Source organism: Triturus cristatus, chromosome 2_2 (assembly GCF_964204655.1).
Source record: "Triturus cristatus chromosome 2_2, aTriCri1.1, whole genome shotgun sequence".
Lineage (NCBI taxonomy): Eukaryota > Metazoa > Chordata > Amphibia > Caudata > Salamandridae > Triturus > Triturus cristatus.
The window spans coordinates 23456431-23471941 of record NC_140582.1 but is presented as its reverse complement, the minus strand read 5'-3'; the positions used below and the strand labels follow the sequence as shown (position 1 = coordinate 23471941).

The 15511-nt window shown below is 41.1% G+C and overlaps 1 protein-coding gene across 2 annotated transcripts in view; it reads left to right on the top strand.

Annotated features, from left to right (window-relative positions):
* Positions 1 to 15511, top strand: part of SH2D4A (SH2 domain containing 4A) — a 661947-nt gene that overhangs the window by 436001 nt on the left and 210435 nt on the right. For both annotated transcript variants that reach the window (XM_085640949.1, XM_085640950.1), the window contains one exon: positions 2289 to 2433. In XM_085640949.1, coding sequence (XP_085497075.1) covers positions 2289 to 2433 — 145 coding nt within the window. The remainder of the gene's footprint in view (positions 1 to 2288; positions 2434 to 15511) is intronic.

The window sequence follows — 15511 nt, the reverse complement described above, 5'->3', positions numbered from 1 at the left end:
ACTTGAATTCGGAGACTACAGCTCAGTTTGCTGCGAAATGGGCCTCATATCGCTATTTTGCATCATACTCCGAGTACTCTTGGTGAGTGGCCATCCTAATGAAGAGAGGGGTGAAGCTTGTGCCCTGCGGGTCGGACATTGATACTAACGGGAGGTTCTGTCTGGTCTGGGGAGGCTTCATTCATATGACGTGACATTTGCAAACTATTACGGTCGCAACACCGACGACCCACATGCTCTTCTCCTACTATGGAGCAAAATCCAAATGATAGGTACTACTTACTTTATTTGGGGGGGAGATTTTAATACGGTGGTGCAGCCCCAGATGGATAGGTCTCAAGTTTCCCCAATGCACTTCACGACCACGCAAAGAACGCTAAAAGACATAGTAGACACCAACTATTTACTCGACACATGGAGGTATAAACACCTTACACAGCGGGAGGGCACGCACCACTATGTGGTCCACTCGATATGGGCTCGACTAGACTACCTGATTATATCCGTAGGGATGGCACATTGGCTGGCACACGTAACTCATCTAGCCCGCACATTAGAGGGAAGAGGTGTGGCGCCGCGGACAGGGCGACTGACTCCGGAATCTGGGATCACGGTTCGATCCCCAGCACCGGCGGCAGATTAGCCCAGCACCATGTGACTCTGGGCAATAGCTTGCTTAATCTTCCCGACGGCCCCTAGCGCCTAGAGACCCTTATGGGTGATTGTTTGCGCTTTACAAATGTGGATTATTATTATTATATTCGGACCACTCCCCCGTGGTAATGGAGTTACATGCCCCGATAAACCAAACCCCATACAATAACTGGCGCCTCAACCCCCTGCACCTTCAAGATACTGTTTTTAGAACGGAAATAGAACAAGAAATTCAGGAATTCTTCGAGCTGAATGTGAAGTCTGTCTCCAGCCTCACAACTGTTTGGGAGGCATTTAAGGTCACAGCTAGGGAGTGGTGGATTTCCAAGGGTGGGGGTATACTCAAAACTCTACGTGGAGACCTACACAGACTGGAAGGGGAAATTAAGGCACTGGAAAGTGATCTTAACTCAAGCACTAACGATAGTGTACTCAGGGCCAAAATACGGGAAAAACTAACAGAATACGAGGAGACTGCGGACAGGGAATGCAATTTTCGTGGGAAACCATATATGGCAAGGGTTTACGGTGAGGGAGACCGCCCTGGGAAGGTTTTAGCAAACATGATTAGACCCCTCAAGTTCTCTAACTACATAACGGAGATACAAGACGCACAGGGCACTACACATAGAAACCTCTCAGATCAACTGAGCACGTTCATGGACTACTAAAACACACTCTATACTTCCCAAAGAGGCACCCCGCTTGATTTGCCACAATATTTTGAAGACACAGCATTGGCCTGGTTGGGGGATACCCAAAGCAAATTCTTGAATTTGGACTTGGAGGTGGACGAAATTACTGAAGCAATAATGCACATGAAATCAGGGCGAGCCCCGGGATCTGACGGCCTGCCATTAGAATTCTATAAAACCTATGCACCACTCTTAGCTCCCATCCTGAAAGAGGTGTTTTATGCGGCATTAGAGGAGGGATGCCTACCGAGAACTATGCGGGAGGCTCAAATAACCTCATTATTAAAACCCGGTAAATCCCCACAACAATGTGAGTCGTACCGACCCCTCTCCTTGCTGAATTGTGATACGAAAATTCTAGCAAAGGTCTTGGCGACCCGACTCAGTCTACTGATGGAACGACTGGTGTTGCCGGACCAGGCGGGGTTTATCCCAAACCGAGCCACATCTCACAATCTCAGAACACTTGTAGCAGTATTGCAAGACATAGACCCCAATTTCTCGGCGGTGGCGGTCTTCCTCGACGCCACCAAGGCATTTGATTCAGTGGAGTGGAATTACCTGTTGGGAACTCTGGGTTATATGGGGATGCCCTTTACCTTCTTAAACTGGGTACAACTGCTATATACACAACCGATAGCTACAGTACTGCTGAATGGTGCCAGGTCCTCCAACTTTACTATATACAGGGGCACGAGACAGGGCTGTCAGCTATTCCCAATTTTATTCGCTTTGGCAATTGAGCCTCTGGCAGCAAAGCTGCGGCAACATCACAATGAGAGGGACTGATTTATCCCGCTCGACAATTGCTTATCTCCCTTTATGCGGACGATATGACTCTGTATATCAAAAAGCCCCAAGAGAACCTTAATCCTGTGTTACGGGAGATAACCAAATTCGGAGCCATCTCTGGTAAATTTTCGATTTCTCTTTTTTCAGGAGGAACAGGTAATGCTGAAGAAACAAGAAGACACTAACAAAAGGCAGCAGGAACATAATACCGAGAAGCCTTACCAAAATTGTAAAGGTGTTCTGAGAGATGTGGAAAATTTTGAAAAAGAAGACGCAGAATGGCAGAAGTCCTGTAAGTGCAGTCATTCTGATAGGGGTTGGCTCTTGTTGTGTCAAACAAAGAAGGCATTATAAAGGCATGTATGTCATGTTAGATGTAAATCAATCAAACCTGCCTACACCAGTCTCACCTGTCTGTTTCAACTGGAAATTTGGCATTAAGCTATTTTGTAAGTTCAAATATGATCTCCATAAAATTTGAGATTAACTCTATTGAACTACCAGAGTAGCGAGATGGCCTGTAAAACACAGCTTTGGCATAAATATGTACGTTTGTGAATTAATTGCCCAGATTGATAAGATTGCGCTGCACACATTCTAACTACAAATGCAGATGCCCTTCTTCTTAAGCATTCAGCATTCTTTGTGTAATCTTTGTGCCTACATTTAATTAATTTTGTAGTAGCTTGGTTTTACATGCCAATGACAGAATGCATATATAGAAGCTGTAGGTGTCACAAATTAAGTCACACGCTGACGCCAAAAACAATTTTACACGCCAGGAAATTAAACCATCTAGTTTATGTCCTTGGGCCACATATCTCTGGGTCATCGCTCAGTGTACATTAGTGCAAAGAAGGTGGAAAACCATAGATCTGCTTAGATGCATGTCGTGTTGGAAGACCGCACTGCAACTGGCCGGGTGGCTGGTGCTTCAAAAGACGCCCCGCCTAGTGTGGAGGCTTCTATTATTAAAAGATTTATGTCACAGCATTGGGTCAAACCAAGACACCGATGCCACAGGGAATAACAACCAAACGCCCACTACTGGGAGTTTACTTGCGATGTAGCACCTCTCTCTGATGCTACATTCCTCCTTCACCATATTAACACAAAGCATAACTTAAGATAAATCAGGGGAGGAAGAAAATGCCCATCAAATCTACATAACACCTTGAAACCATTAAATGGGTAACTTCCTTCTGCTTGGTGTCCTCTTTTGGTGAAACCCATAGCCCAGTATATTCACTCTGTTACATAATCCCTGTATCTTTTCAAGGGTGAGGGGCTCGCACTCAGATGATATCTGTGACTCCCACCACTTACCACAAAACTACTTCTGTATGTAGACATGCAGAAGTAAACAACAAATATACCAGTAAATAATGAAGAAAAGCAAATGATATGTTAATATAATATAACAAGTTCTTCTTCTTTATAACTACATTCTTTTTCTTCTTTTGCCTTCTCTTCTCCTACTGTTGAAAACCTTTAAACACAATAAAATGAAAAAAATCAACATTATTTATGAAGTGCCATTTTTGTCATATGTTTTTTAATTTTAATATAAATGATTTTAGGAACAGCCCTCTTCAGCATAGTTGATGATGACAATAAAGGATCTTCGATACACTGAAAAATATATGAAAACATTTAAGAAACAGAAATGTATAATTTACAGTTTGAAGAAAACACCTGTGCACATTTTATGTAATTGACCTTATATAACCAGAATAACTGGTCTTTTTGTAAAGTACTTCGAACAGGTTCAAGCTTGTAAATCTAGGTAGTTACACATGTAATGGGACTTCATTCTGGTGAAGGTCAAGTCTCTGTGTAAACAACTGTATTCAAGACTAAGGGCCCCAAAAGGATTGCGGGCAGAGTTTAGTCCACCCGCCACCCTAGCGGTGCTGGGACCGGCCGCCAATTAGGATGCGACCGCCACCCTGGCGATCGCATCCCGCATCTTTGACATTGCAGCGGGCGGTGCTGTAAGCAGCATCCGCCGCAAAGCCAAAGAGGCATGTTGTTCATTGCCATGCACAACGTGACAGGCACCTCGCGGTGCCTGCCACCTTGTGCATGGCAATGAAGGGGGGTACCATAGGTACCCCCCAAGTGCAGCCTCCCAACCCCCCGGAGGTCCGCAACAGGCCCCCACAGCAATTCCCGCCTGCAAGGCATGTACCGCCGGGCATCCTAATATAGAGGCACCGCCACCATATTGTGCCCAAGTTCCGTCCATTCGGCAATCGTGACGATTGCCGACCGGCATAAAAGCGGTGGACGGACTTTCTGTCCGCCGCGGTAACCCCTGCCATGGTAATATGGCAGGGGTAAATGTGGTAGCGATGGCGGGCGGATCGCCACTGCTGGCCAGGCAGTGGAGATCCGCCCGCCATCATAATGGGGCCCTAAGTCTCTACATAGCAGTAGCTTGCTCTACTTAGGGACTAACCTCTCTGTAAAAAAACTGTGTGCAGGATGAAGACTGTGATTAATATGAGATTACAGACATAATGGAGTTTCAGTGTGGTGGCGGACTCGCCTCTGTTTAAAGCACTTAGTACGGACTGCAGAGTCTAGTCTTAAAGTACGGACTGCAGAGTCTAGTCTTAAAGTAGTTGAGTGTTAAACATGTAATGAGAATTGTGTGTGGTAAGGGACTGGCCTGTTTCTAAAATTATCTATACTGGGGTGAAGACTGTAAATAGTAAGGGCTTAACTATATAATAGAATTTGATTATGGTGAAGGAATAGTCTCTGGGTGAACAGGTGTGCACAGGAAAAAGCCAATGTGTAGTAGGGACTTGTGCAGGTAATATACTTTGGATGTATCAAAGGACTGAGATTGGTATAAATAACTTTCTAGAGAGGATAGTCTATATGTAGTAGAGGTGGCACCAAATAAAGGGGTTTGAGTATGCTCTTTTAATTACTATGATCGTGAATACCTTCAATCTATAGAAATCAGTAGTCCAATATGAAACATTAAAAGCTATAATGCAGATTTTAAAATGGTCTGTTTTACAATTTTAATGATAGCTATTATATTAAGACATTGAAAATAATTAAAGATATTTCTTTGTGTTGTCGGATCATGCTATTACACTTGGTGGATTCTCATTCCAAGTATAAGAAGCCAGACTTGCCCAGCGCTGGCAGTATTTCATTAGACAAAAAATTGGAAAGAACAGCTTCTGCACATCACTATCAGTCACACATCCTTTTCACTATAATTGTTTTAAATTTCTATGTACCAAAACAGCTCTTTTATTGAAGAGGCAGTGCCATAAAACAAAATTAAACAGTAACTGACATTTAATTGATGATAGTTCAAGACCTAATTGGGTTATTACCTCTGCTTTACATTATGTTTCACTGTATACCTACATCTGAAATACAGAACTCGGCATTTACTCAAACCAGATAAAGAAGATAGTAATTCAGTAGTTTACATGGTAATCTGGGGAGAGGATGTAACCTTACAGCTACAGCAGTCGACTTCGGGGCTGGGGAACTGGGTTCGAGTCTCGGCAACGACGCTCAACATCCTGTGATTCTGGGCAAATAACTTAATCTTCCCAGTGCCTAGCAAAAATTAATATGTCCACATGTAACGAAACTGGTGCTCATGTAAAGCGCTCGGATACCCGATTTTTCGTATCGAGTTTGCAATATATAAAACTCTAAAAACAAATAAATAAATAAATCTGCATTTGAATGTAAAATAGTTGTCATTACATTCAGTCCACTTGAATGAAGTAACCTGATCTGATACTCTTGACCTCATGGAAAATGATGGCAACAGTAGTGTATGTTTTTCCAGATAGTGATATTTGACATGCTTTAAAGTTAGAGATTTCTGTATTTATTTTACTGCCATCTACTCCTCACCTTTGTAGCATTAAAATGATAGATTTGCTCTTTCAGCCTACAACTAAAGTTCAGAGAAATTCTTCTCCACAGGCCGGGCATGAATTGTTTATTTATCGATCTTTCAAATGGCACTGATTTGTAATCTGGTATTGTTAAATACACAAATCACTCTGTGTGAATGTGAGTAGTTGATAAATGGTAAAAATAACCACAATCATGATCCCCGGAATAGCTGATTCCCAAAAAATAATTTATTGGCATACACTCATTTTCAAAAATACCTAGTACCACCATTAAAATATCCTGAAAATCTATTTAAAGTAAACTGTGTTACAGCAGTGCATATGTTCAGACAGTGATGTGTCCCTGTCACAGAATAGCATTTTAGTTCCTCAGAACGCACTAAACTCAGTAGAGTTGACAGTCCTCTGCATAATTGTTTGTCTGTGTTTTCTTCAATTTTCTGTGTTACTGTAGGTAACTGAAATAGAACATTTACAACTACACTGCAGTAACTGGTTACTCCATAAAACATTTGAAAACTGTGATTCTACCATATCCTGTACGTCTACCATTTTTTACTTTTTCTTTACCTCCTAATTCACTACTTCTGTGCATTATGTTTCTTCAGAGTTTTTAGAAAACTTATGCTTTGCTCAGATGATTGCGTATTTCATAGATTGAAAATTGGCCTAGATGAGGAGTATCCAGAATCCTCAATCAATTGTACTGTTTAATGAATGTTGTTCTCTAATGCATGAGTTGTCTGCATTTACTTTGCTCCCATCAGATTCTAAAAAGTTCAGCCTTGAAAATTACCTAACATGTGGCAGTGTCACATAAAACATATCCTCTCTTTTGGGCCTACATTTAGCAGTGCTACATCCACACTTAATCATTGAGATCTATGGATGGTAACAAAATAGGCTAAACACTGGGGAAACTGTTCTCTAAGCACATTTAAATCTTTATCTAACAGGAACCTAGCACTTTACCTACCTACTTGTTTTAGCTCATTAATATTGTCATATTTTATTAAAATATACTAATTTTCAGTTTATAGGGATATTTGATAAAGTCTACCACAAAACCATAGCTCCACTGACTAAGACCTCCTCAACTTTCAAATTACATCGTAGAATGATTCTACAAGTTTTGTAGAAGCTTAGATTTTTCTTGATACCAGATGTATGCGACACATATTTTTCAGGTATTTCACGTGTATTTACCACTGTTTTAGATAGTGAATTCAAACCTTGATGCTCCATCCTGTCTTTCGAGGGAAGATTAATAATTTCTTGTTGCTTCAACAGCAGCTTTTCAGTATTAAACTGTGAACACTAATCCAATGTTGGCATGAGGCCCAGAATCTGAATGCAAGAATTAAGGAGCTTCTCGATTACAGCTGTCGCAGATTTCTTGTGTGGGAAAAGACTAGTTAAATTATGACTTTCAAGGGCTAATTTAGCTTTTTCAAACAGTATTCCTATTCTGATATCTTTCAATATATTTCCATACTCCACAACTGAAGTCTGTCTCATATTTCTAGTTAATTCTTTATTTTGTAAATGTAACCAAATGTTAATATTTTCAATGCTTCCTTATGAATTTCTCATCTGTTCATGTAGCCGTTTGTTAAAAATTGGCTGACCTTTGACAGCTTTCTGCTGAAGTAGATCGCCAAGGACTATAACATGTTTTGTGTCAAAAAGACTGTGATAATCAGTTCTGAGAAGTTTTTGCATTCTCATATGAGCAAGGGTAGCAATATGTTTGAGTCCATTCTAACATTGTCCATGGTTAAAGCCTTCAGTTTCCATACAGCCGTTAACACTTCATGACAAGCATCACCAGATAACTTAAGGTAGTCCAACTTGTTGTGATGCTTCACTGTCCACAGCTTAAGGCGATGTAATGTTACACCGTTTATGTTGTGTGCAGCTAGTCCAGTGGGTGGTGCCAAAACACAAGAAAGATTGGAATCTTTATATGGGCATGTGCAGTAAGCACTTTTATCAGGAAACTTTTCCTGGTACCTGCCCGTACCTTGCGAATTGTCTTTGGCAGTCTCAGCTTCTATTATCTCCTCTTATTTTGAGATAGGTAGAACAAACTGGACATTTTATTTGGTCTTTAACTGCATTGAAAGCATCCTCAAAGCAGTCATGTTGACCTAACAGTTTGTTTCTAGTATTCAAGGTTAAAATGTTTGCTGAAAAGCCACAAAAAAATAACTCTCTTTTGCCTGCAGTTTGGCAACTGAATTTACAGTGGTTAAGACTTGGGTTATTGTATCAGGCAAACAACTAATGGTTTGAGCTCCTAGACGTTGATGATATTGAAATCACTGCAGAGGAGGATGTATCCTGGGCTATTCTCCAGTTGGAGCTTCATCCAATCAAATGATAGACTCAATCCCCCCTTAAGTTGGATGCCCTTTCTATTGAACTGGGGATCAGGGCTACTAATAACCGCACTACATCTGATACACTTTTAACAATCATTTGTCCAAAAGCTGAATTGATTACATCCTTGTTGACCTAAGATTGTGGTCTCGAATAGATGACATGGTACTACAGGAAAGAGTGGAGAGTGACCACAACCCTATTGTAGATGCAATCATGGAGTCATGTTTTGCTCTACTGACTCGCCATGATACAAAATCCTTAGGGACAGAAGCCTGGGAGACTTTCGTCAATAGAGTAAATATAACATTTTCGATCAAATCTAACAGCCAAAAATTGTTCGCGCCCACCGGGGTACACACACACCTTAAGGACAAAAAATAGACAACTAAACAAATTTCATAGACTTTTGAGATCTCAGGGCCCTCAAAATGCCGGATGGACCTTGACAACAATTGAACAGATGAAAATAGACCTAAAAAAGGATATTAGAGCAGCAAAGCGCTCCAACCAGGAGCAATTCTGGACAACAATGCTTTATGTCAGCAAGCAACAAAATTCAAAACAATTCTGGGCACTCATTAATCTCCTAACAAATGGGAAGAATAGGCACTTCAATTCAGAAATAACGGAACACACGTGGAGAGTGCACATAGAGGCCACATACAACACTCAGACCCCTCAGGGGCCTGAGTCAAAATCAAAACATCTAAGGAGACAAGGATCGATAAGACCACTCTAAATAAAGGGACCCGTATGACCATCACTCTGGGATTGAACTCCCAGGAGTTAACATCAAGAAGTAATCAAAGACTAGAGCCTACGATCTATACATCAAGACCGATAACTCACCCTCAAATCAACCAGCCAGAAGGTAATTAGCTCTCATGCTCACTTGAAATATCAAGGCCCGACCCTCAAGATTACCATCTACAGCTCACACAAAAACAGGTTTTATACGCAATAAAAAAGCAAAGATCTGACGGAGCCCCAGGGCCAAATGGTCTACCCAACGCTTTATTTAAAAAAGACCCAGCATTCTGGTCTGTGTGCTTAACCTCGCTGTTTGCATACACACTAGAGACTGGCTCCATTCCAGATTCATGGCGAGGAAGTATCCTGCAACCAATACATAAATCAGGGGCTCGTTCTGATCCTTCCAACTACAGATTAATTACTCTTATTGATGTTTAGGCTAAAATCTACGCAACAAATCTGCTGAAAGATCTAGAGGACTGGGTCAGTCACACAAAACTGATCCCTAACACTCAAACAGGTTTTCGAGCAGGGATGGGCACCCTAACAAACTTATCAGCGGTCACGCTCTTGGCCAACCAAGCAATAGGTAATTAAAAAATGTTGTATATCTGCTTTGTAGACCTCAAAGCAGCCTTTGATAAGGTCCCTAGATCCTTGCTATGGGCTAAAATGAAGTCTTGGGGAGCCCCCACGAAACCGTTAGACGCCATCATTAATCTATACTCAAAAACATGGGTCCAAATAAAAATGGGGGATGGTCAAAGTTTAACTAACAAAATCTCGACCGTAAACGGCTTAAAACAGGGGTGTGTTTTGGCCCCCTGCTTATTTAACATCTACACAGCCGACCTAGACAATAACCTTCGCCTAGCACAAGGGGACACCCTAAAACTGGGCAATGTTCAAACAACAAGCCTGCAATTACATAGTGCTGCTATCTCAAATGCCCAGAGGTCTACAGCGCTTGATAAATCAATTAGCACTATATACAGCTTCAGTTCAACTAATCATGAATTTCCAGAAAACAAAGGTTATGTGTATTTCAAACTCACATAAAAAACAACCAAAATGTACCTGGACGATAAACAGTGACCCCCTGTACCACGTGGGAACATACAAATATCTGGGGGTACTATTAGATCAACGCCTCAGTTTCGAGCAACATCTAGAACTAGGGAAATTCAAAGCAAAACAGCTATTATTCGCATTTAAAATTTTGCAAACAAAACTGAGCGACATTTCAACCACACATCTATTAACAGTCGTGGTGGCAACATTTTTGCCATCAATCACGTATGGTTCTGAACTTCTAAACACAAAGGATGCAACAATTCTAAATACTGCTCAAACGAGCCTCTTTAAGAATCTATTTTTAATTCCGCGCCATATTCCACAAGCCTTGATCAGACTGGAATTCGGGTTAAAAAATCTGATTCCAACAAGACAAGCGGCACTTGTCAAATATTATTGGAGAATGAGGGCAGCAGAGGAAGATTCCTTAACACATAATTGCTGGCTGGAGGTTGAAAAGCAATCCAGATCGACTAACGGAGTCTGCTTTTCCTTAAAACAATCCATCGCAGCTCTAAAACTAGAGGACGCTTGGAACACAATATCGTCTTACCCTGAATTTAAACAAGTAGTCAACAAAACCATCAAGCTACAATCTCAGGTAATAGACAAAGCCTCCTTGACTTCAAAAACCAATGCCTGGATGGCAATGCCAACGTATAAAAAGCTAAAACCTCAACCATACCTGACAGAACATTTCGCAAATCAAATAAAGCGGAAATTGATTTTACTGAGACTGGGTGTGTATTTGTCAAAAGATCTTACTCCAAAATAGAAACAGGCTTGGCCCACAATGGATTGCCGCCTGTGTGGCCAATACTCCACTTACTATGTATTTGTCCGGCATTATTACACAAACGGAAAGCCCTTCTACGGCCATTATTGAAAAAAGAACAAATAAGGACTTGCAGAACCGCTGTAATCAAATGCCTAGGAGGCTCGACAGTACAACTGGCTTGTAAGGCAATAACGTTTCTGACTATCGCAGCAAAGTGACTAGAAAAGAGGGACAGCCAGTCAGAACCAACTGGACACACAAGGTGATAAATTGCAATTAAGACTTTGATGTCCATTTATTTACAGCCCCACATAATTCACCCTGGCGAAATAAAAGGAAATTACCAACGGTACCAGTCTCCAACCTAGATAAAGTAGAAATGAACCCTTTTTTTTTTTTTTTTTTTCTTGCAGACTATTAGTTTACAGCACTAAGCACTTTATCCTGGAAATTACTGGATTCGACTTACGGTACTAGTCTTCTTTTAGATCATCAATCCATTTCTATCCTTTTTAACTTGTTTTAATGTAAATTTGAATGAGATTCATGTTAATCAATGCATTGACATAATCGCTTTTGTGCATTGTGCATATTGGTTGATGTCCCGCCCTTTTATGATTTAAACTGAATCAAATAAAAGTAAATTTCAAAAAAGAGTGACCACAACCCTGTGTGCCTCACATTGCTCGCTTTGTTTGAAATGTAAGAGATCCCGCAATGTCATCTAGCACTCACAATGTTTCACATACACCTATATGATAGACGTCGCCTTAAATGGCGTCAGGTTATCATGAAGCCAGAAGTCTTGTCAAACGTCAACGAAGATGTTCAGGCAACACTGAGTACTATTGTAAAAAGCAGGGTAAAGGAGGGTGGTCACTTAGATTTTAGAGAGTTGCATAAAGGGTTCTTTAAGACAATGGCAGCTTATTTTTAGGTCGAATCTAGCAGCACACATGTGCTTCTTTGTGAGGCTTCTTGTGTTTACTCTGTGTGGGGTTGACTCCTCCCACACATTCGATTGGCTTTTGCGTGTGTCTTCCAATAATGAAAGCACGCATATGGCTAAAGGCGGGTGCATGTCCCACCTCTTTTTTAATGTTCACTCCCACAGCGTTTTGCTCTCGGGAACGAGCAGCGGCGCGCAGGGTGGCAGCTGCATTCCTCGTGGGTCAGGTTACCGTGCTTTCTCTTTCGTTTGCAATCTGTTTCCTGCTTGTTTTCTGAGCTGGGCTCCGTATTTTGTACTCAATCAGCGTGCCGCTTTTCATTTTTTTCATCAAGAGCATTCTCGCTCCTATATTTAGTCTGTATTTGAAAAAGGTCCGGCACTGCATCTGCCTGCCGTCCCCTTTCAAATTGCACAAAGGCAGTGATAAATGGCTGTGTGTCTATTTTTGTAAATGGCGGTGTCGCTATTGAACTATGTCACATTATTATACTGTATGCTTTGATGGAATAATGTAGGGTTACTATGAACACAGATACAGTTAAGATACCAATGCCAAGCTAGCTTGTACTATTGCTCGCTCCCCTGTTGAGAAAATTGCCGTTCAAACCCATTCTTGGGGCTTACATTCTTATGTAAACTTACAGCCAGATCTCCTGACTAGCAAAGCCTTGAGAGGGAAGTATTAACAAAGAGACGGAGACGGATACAGGACTTGGACCAGTAACCCCCTGTTATCTCCCGGCCTCATTGCATGCTTCGTAAGCAACCATATTACAAAACGTAATTGCAAGTACCAGTTCTAACAAACCCCACATATTTGTTCAATACCGTCAAAGGAAATATACTCCTGTAAATGTTTTTACAATCGCTGTGTCCTCTTCGTGTCATACTGTATGCGTTAAACACCTAATTTATTTGACATTTTTAAAATACCACTTACTAAAGTAATTGATATTTCAAATCTAAGCTACAGCAGTGAAAACATTCTTGCAAAGTTGTTGCTATGCATTGAGTGTGCAGGCAGATACCGTAATTAAGTAGCGAAAAGAATATGAAATGGATACCCAAAGGTTTTCGAAGGGCTGGCAGGTTAGCCGCACCCTTTTCCATTTATAGCTGTCCCTCCGGGTCGGTACCGGGTTCTAAGAATATTACCGGCTGTGAGTGGGTCCCATGGAAAAGAGACCACGCAATAAAACGAATATACAACAAAATTAAAACACATTGGCAAAGCCATCGGCGAGACCTATTGGCTATGCCAATGCTTGTTTAATCTCCCCTACCACTATGACGAAGCCCCTCCAAATACAAGGCAATGGATGGTTTAACAGGGAGTGCAGGCATTTGAGGCGCACTCTGGCTAGGGCGATCAAGTTGAAAAATTAATCTATGATTTCAGCCATTAGAAAGGAATATAAGCATAGCATGTTGAATGCCAAGAAGGAGAAGGGAAAATAATAGATGTCCGGAGTTAGTGCAAGCGTATTCATCATTCTAGAGACTATTTGCATTTCTGGAAACTGGTTGCTAGTGGCGTGAACCCCTGGGGGCCAGAACCCCAAAACCATGTTCCACCCTCTGAATAGTTTTCCCTTTTTGCTGCCCTGTACCATGATGAGATAGTTCCTACTACTGAGTGCATCTTGTTGTATTGTAGCCTCCAGAATTTTACCTTACCCCGTTCACTAGAAAGTATGCACTAGATTAATTGTCTACATTTGCAAGCGGAAGTGCCCTAGGCCCAGGTTGTCTACCTTTTGATTTGTTTGTACACTATAGTGATGCCTGGGCTGACAACATAGTAGGTCTACTGAATGCAAGTGCGCTGGGAGCACCCATTCCTGATTCTTGGCACGGTGCAGAAGTTATACCGGTATACAAAGAGGGTGACAAGTCTTTACCAGTTCAATTCAATTCAATACAGCTTTATTCGATTAAGATAGTTAATCATAAAAGCAAAAATACACGATACATTGAAGAACAATAAACAGGACTACATTAAAAGTTGATTCCTTGATTTAAAAATGGATTTAAAAAAAGCATTAACAGAAGCTATGACATAGACTCAGTCTAACGTTTGCAAGGCTATAAGTGCAGGTCGACAATGCCTAAAACCAAAAGTTTTCAAAACTGGCAGAATCCATCTTTTCCTAGGAATAGTATAGAATTTGCATAAAAATATAACACGTAGTGTAGATTGAATCGATACATCATCGCATGGACAATTACATAGAAATTTGGACCAATCGTTCCGTTCAGGGAAACTTAATAACCTATGAACAATTCCCAAATGGAAACGAACCATCAGAAACCTATCAAAATCACCAACGACAGTTGTTATGTACGGTTGAATTGATAAGTGGGTAGAAATCAACTGATGTGCCTGGACAGATGTTTTCTTCAATTCTATTGCCAGTCTGCGATCATTTAAATAGTCCAAGCACAATTTTTTCAAGTCCTTTCTCGCAATTAGGCATAAGGTGGTAGGGTCATCAAAGAACTCGCGATGGTCCAGATTAGATTTACCAGTTAATTATAGGCTCATCAGCCTTATTGACTGTGTCAAAAAAGTATTTTCTTGTATGGTTTTGGCAAAAATCCAAATGTGGATATCAGACTATGATATTATTAGCTCACTTCAAGCCAGATTTAGAATTAAAACTTCTATGACAGACCAGGTCTTTCAGTTTGTTAACATTTTTTGGAAGACTGTTTCAATTGGCAGGGACAAATTGTTTGTTGCATTTGTCGATCTAAAATCTGCCTTTGCCCTGGTCCTGTGCTCAAGGCTGCGGCAGGTTCTGAAGGTGGTGGGTTTGCCTCACAATATTTCGTCCCTAGTGATTAGGCTACATGAGAATAACTTTGCCCGGATCAGATGTGGGTCAGAGGGCCAACTGACCGACAAGATCCCAGTGTTGAAAGGTGCTCGGTAAGGGTGTGTACTGATCCCCTTCCTCTTTACTTTATACCTAAATGGTTTGATTGACTATCTTTCTGAGTGCCCAGCGGATGTCTCTGTTATAGCTAATACTAAGATCCCTATACTGGTTTTTGCAGATGATACTTTTAATTATAAAAAATCAGAGTGTTCTGCAAACACTTCTCAACAAATTAGCTGCCTTTTGTCAGGATCGTGACTTAGAAATCAATGCAGCCAAAAAAAAGTATGGTGTATAGCAGCCATAAAAAGGTAAAGGAAAAGTTGTTGTTCAGGGACAAGGCCATAGAGAGGGTTGATTTGTTTTACTACTGAGGTATCAAATTGTTGGCTAATGTGTCATGCTGTCCACATATTAATAGGGCTTGTTTGAAGCATAGGCAGACTATTGGAGCAATTTTGAAAGAACATCTGGCATCTTTTACCAAGCCAACAGTGCCAGTTCTACAGGTGTATGAGGCCAAGGTCCTTGGTGCAGCACTATATGGCTCTGAGCTGTGGAGCTTTAGCGACGTCTCTGTGTTGGAGCGATCAGAAAACAGTTTCTAGAGATCATTGTCCTCCCTTCCGTCTACTACACCA